The sequence below is a fragment of the Limulus polyphemus genome, unplaced genomic scaffold, assembly GCF_000517525.1.
Source record: "Limulus polyphemus unplaced genomic scaffold, Limulus_polyphemus-2.1.2 Scaffold389, whole genome shotgun sequence".
Lineage (NCBI taxonomy): Eukaryota > Metazoa > Arthropoda > Merostomata > Xiphosura > Limulidae > Limulus > Limulus polyphemus.
In genome coordinates this window covers 114484-119829 of record NW_013665999.1, presented here as the reverse complement: position 1 = coordinate 119829, position 5346 = coordinate 114484, and the positions used below count along the sequence as shown (strand labels likewise).

Genomic DNA, 5346 nt, shown 5'->3' with positions numbered 1-5346 from the left:
TTTTATCTGTAACATAACTCGGAGCATAAGTTATTCTATGAGTTTTAACTGTAACATAACTCGGAGCGTAAGTTATTCTATGTGTTTTAGCTGTAACATAACTCGGAGCGTAAGTTATTCTATGAGTTTTAACTGTAAAATAATTCAAAGAGTGATTCTAAGGTGACATAAGTTATTGAATTTTCTAGTTATACAAAGTATTGTTGTCTAATGTTCTTGAACAATAATGTGTCACTGTTTGTAAATAATTACATTTTCATGCTTGAATCTTCTTACATTATTTCAATAAAGTTAGATGAAGGATTGAAATGATTTTTTTCTTTTCCTTAACTCAAAAGTAATATATTAGATATACATTACCTCCTATTTATTCTACACTAAATGTATTATTTTCCCATTTACCCTCTTCTAAAGGTATTGTTCTCACGTTTATTATGTACAGATATATTCCTGTTTCTTTTATTCTATAATAAAATATATTATTTTACCAGTTATTCTGTGCCAAAAGATTTTCTTCTCCCATTTATTATGTTAAAAAATATAATATTTTTCTGTAATTACAGAAAAATGAGCTCTTATGCTAACGAGTTCATAGAACAGAAATCATTATAATGTTTTATAAACATACAAAAATCTCTCCAAAAAATACTTAATTGGCCCTTGCTTCTGTCAACATTTCTCAATCTTCTATAAAATAGTTTTTACCCCTTTTGATAACAAAGTTAAAAAGAAGTAAATATCAGTTTTTAATAAAAATCTGTAAACACAGAAAGGAAAGTTAAAATTTGTCAAGAAAGACAGTAACAAAGGTGATCTAGCCAAAACTTAAAACGTGTTCAAGAAGAACGTGATAAAGATGAGATATTCGAAGGTTAAAACAACCTGGGAAACACACACAATAAATGTTAGCTCTAAGCTCTTTTTTTATTCAAGATGAATTAGTTACGCCTAAAATTTTGTCTATTTCTAAGTTCGTATCAAAACTTAGATTAAATTCATTGATTTAGTGATATTTATATATTTTAATCCATTCAAACAAATAATTAAAAAATAAACTATTCGTTAAGAAAGCGTTAGCTAGTATTTTAATGGTGAATTCAAATTACGGTTTTCTTGCAGTATAACATCTCACCTTTCTTCTGGATATTTCTTTCTTGTTTCAGCTTCAATTTTCCCGATGGCACACCATCTGCCAATTTCAACACTTTCCCCATTGCGTTGCTCACCGTCTTTCAGGTAGGATGATATTGATTTAAGTGTAGGAATGAAATAAAAAATTACTCTATTTAAATTTTCCACGTATGTCTTTTATTGAGAATGACTAACATTCCTCAGAGCAAATCAAACTGTTGTTGCTTGTATATTGTTTTAGTAAAACTGAGAATATATAATGTAATAGTTCATCAGGGCAACAATAAATTTAAATTGTGACAAAGTCTTGAAGATACTACCACGAAAAATTAAGAAAAATTATGTATGGAATAGTCTATGATTTGAAAGAACACCTGAATAGGATCTGTGGTTGAAATGAATAATTTCTAACTGTAACCTTTTTCTCACGTAAAACCAATTAACAGTGTTATAATACAATACATTGTGATCCTTGCTCCGGTTAAGTAAACAAAGCAAACTTTTGTGTCTGTTCGTTGTTTCCTTTTTTGTTTTTGTTTTTTGTTATATTACATAAACTACACACGAGTTTTAGCTCGAGTTTTCTTTGTCTGTATAGATCCTTACGGGGGAAGATTGGAACGAGGTAATGTACAGGGGAATCGAATCTCAGGGGGGTATCCATGGTGGCATGATTTATAGCCTATACTTCATCATTCTTGTTCTTTTCGGAAACTGTATCCTTTAAAATCTATAGGGTATATAAATATCATTTCAACGTAAATCATTGGTCATGTTCTTTTATGAATATATTAGGGCTGTAACTATTCATCGAAATTACGATTCATTGGTCATAAGTCTCGATACACGTTTATGCTGTATTTTTTTCTTCTTATTTTCCTTAGTCCCTTTACATGTTATATAAAAACAAACGCTTCAAATAATAATATAAATCACAAATTTACTTTTTCCATACAAGCACGTGATCAGTCTCGACCTTATAACCGTTCTAAATATAGATTTCTATATTTTTGATAACGCAGGTTAGAAATTCCGTTAGTTGAGTTTGTAATTTCTCGTGACTACCGTGTATCAAATTATTCAATAAACGGTAAATCAAACCACCACTTGTTGTGTCAACAATGGCTGATTCATAGAAGCGCAAAATAGAGGGCGCACCGTTATCATACAAATCAGTTGTTCGGAAATGTTTTGAGTTTGAACTTTTGGATCAAAATGAAGTAAGAAACACTGATCGTTCGAAAACAACATGTAAAACTTACGAGGTGGAGGTCGGTTATAAAGCGAGAAGAATAAAATAGGATACAATACGTGAAGAAAATTAAAGATAATCTCTCAACGAAATTAAATCCGAAGAATCAAAGAGCAAAAGAGATAAAAAGAACTATTGAAGTCTTTGTGGCTAAAGATATGAGACCATTTTCAGTGGTGGATAATCTGGTATTAGGACTTTGCTTAAGGTTTTGGAATCAAGATATGAGATCCCTTTTGAGACTCACTTCAGTACTATAGTAATTCTAGATCTGTACAAAGATGAAAAGAACAAGCTTGACACTGAACTGAAAATCGCTTCTTCTGTTGCTCATACCAGAGATCGTGGACTTCGAGATCTACTGGAAGGTACATCACTATTAGTGGACACTCTGTAAAGGAACACTGTGAAACGTGAAATTCCTTTCTATAAACAAGACAGTTAAATGAATCGCATATGGCGAATGTGCTGAAGGAGGCTGTATATTCTTGGGACTTGAAAAAGTGTAAGAACACAGCTATTACAACTGATAACACAAATTATACTTGCAATACGATAAAACTGGTAGAACTCTGACCCTATGTGTGATGTTTTGCACACACTGATAATCTGGTTGCTCAGAAAGGACTTCGTGTGTCGCAAGAGGATAGGTTATTAGGGCGGATAAAAAGAAAAATTTTCTTTTCCCAAAAAAAGTTCAACGGCAAACGCTAAACTGAAAGCAAATAAGCTTCTGCTAAAACTTCCTCAGCGCAAACTGATTCAAGACATCCCAACTAAGTGGAATCTTAAGCTTTCTCAGCGCAAGCTGATTCAATACTTCCCAACTAAGTGGAATCTTAAACTTCCTCAGCGCAAACTGATTCAAGACATCCCAACTAAGTGGAATCTTAAGCTTTCTCAGCGCAAGCTGATTCAATACTTCCCAACTAAGTGGAATCTTAAACTTCCTCAGCGCAAGCTGATTCAAGACATCCCAACTAAGTGGAATCTAAAACTTTCTCAGCGCAAACTGATTTAAGGCTTCCCAACTAAGTGGAATCTTAAACTTCCTGAGCGCAAGCTGATTCGAGGCTTTCCAACTAAGTGGAATTATATTTTTGACAATGCTGTCTTGTTATTTAGAGTAACAGCCCGCAATTTTGGCAACATTTGTGGACAAAGAAGTTTATACGAATCTTTCATATTAAAGAGTGACTTTGGTAATTTTTGCTATAACATTAATGCTTCAGATGATCAACAGTTACATTTTAAAAATATATTTGGTATTTCTTCGTGGATGCAGTATTGATCGTTTGTGTTGGCTAGACCAACAACTTAACATAGTCATATGTAACGTATCGAATCGTGAAGTAAGCGTAGAGTTACAGCCTTAGTATATATGTATACGTTTTATAATTTATGGTATTAGCACATATATGTCATAGATCGGATCACATGTTTTAATCTTCCAATATTTTCTTATACATTCTATGTATCTGATTTTTAAAGAAGATAAAACTGCTCTTTTAAATGTTTTATCTGTTTATTTTCTTTTTCTCTTAAATAATTAATTAATGTTGCTTATGAAAGCCAATCTAAAGATATCAGGAGAAGAGTGGTATATTTTCTATTACACAAATATCTGCATAAAATAAAACTTTTAACATAACTGCTTGAACTAACTATTATTCGAAATATCACTAACATAGTATGTTAGTTGATAGACACTTTTTAATGTATTTCTTCCAGACAAGCTGATGCTGATGGTGTTTCACATTACGTCTACTAGATGATTTATGACAATGTTTCTTGACGTCACTATAAATGTGTATTGGTAATGTTTTCCTGTTGTATTTCCACATTTCACAAACTTATAATGGGGATTGGTCGTCCTTTTATTGTTTCAGCTATAGGTTTGTGAATTGAGTAAGTTGTTCAGTACTGCTCATTAACTGTTACAGTGTTTTTTAATGAGTAAGTTGTTGAGTATTAGTTATTAATTGTTATAGTGTATTTTATGGAAGTACTGAGTAAGTTGTTCGGTGGTAATGGTCATTAACTGATACAGTGTATGTTAAGGAAAGTATTGAGTAAGTTCTTGGGTAGTGGTCATTATCTATATACAGTGTTTGTTAATTCATGATGTTAGAAAAACACGTAGATTAAAAAAGTCGAGCGTTTTCGAAAGGTGGACCTTTCTTCTTCTGGGGCAAACTGGGATTAGACGTCCTTATATTGTTTCAGCTATAGGTTTGTGAATTGAGTAAGTTTTTGAGTAGTGGTCATTATCTATATACAGTGTTTGTTAATGATAGTATTGGCCATTGAAGCAAGTCGAAAGGAAACAATAAATTAGAAAGAGTATGGTTTTTAATGTTGATAAGCCTATGATTTCAAGTCATAGTTTTCGTCATGTTCAAATAAATATATCGTGATATTAAGCCATTAATGTTTTTCAGTTTTTTAAATATAAAATGTATTTTGCGTTCTTTGTTATCACCATCTGCTAACTACTTGGCTAACAAAAACTGGCTGTGTGCATTGTGTAGTCATAACTAGCTCTTTGTTATTGATACAAATTGTATCATGTCACGATGGGCTATTAATGTCTGGTCGTTTTTATGAGTGTTCAAACTTTAATGTATAGTTGTAGTTAATTACGTAACTCAAGGGTTTTGTAAACGTTAAGGCTATTTATTAGTCAATAGGTGGTAGACTTTTTAAAAAATTATATTCTACTAATGATGGTATAAATAAAGCGTTAACAGCGTGTGGTTACCAATCGAAGAAATGGGCAATCAATTAAGTTCGGTGCATGTGTGAGATTGTACGTGAAAACTAAAACGAACGATGTGAAGAAACAAAAGTCAAAATGGACAAGATTAAAAGCTTTTATCAAATTAAAGATAATCAAACGTACGTCACCTTAAACATCAGAAACTTTACTCGAAACATAAAACGAAAAGTCAAAATTTAAACAG

At 31.8% G+C, this 5346-nt stretch overlaps 1 protein-coding gene across 9 annotated transcripts in view; it reads left to right on the top strand.

The window, feature by feature from the left end:
• The window catches only part of LOC106457898 (voltage-dependent calcium channel type A subunit alpha-1-like), a 200037-nt gene that overhangs the window by 114820 nt on the left and 79871 nt on the right, over nucleotides 1–5346 (top strand). For all 9 annotated transcript variants that reach the window (XM_022383971.1, XM_022383974.1, XM_022383975.1 and 6 more), the window contains 2 exons: nucleotides 1164–1236; nucleotides 1730–1847. In XM_022383971.1, coding sequence (XP_022239679.1) covers nucleotides 1164–1236; nucleotides 1730–1847 — 191 coding nt within the window. The remainder of the gene's footprint in view (nucleotides 1–1163; nucleotides 1237–1729; nucleotides 1848–5346) is intronic.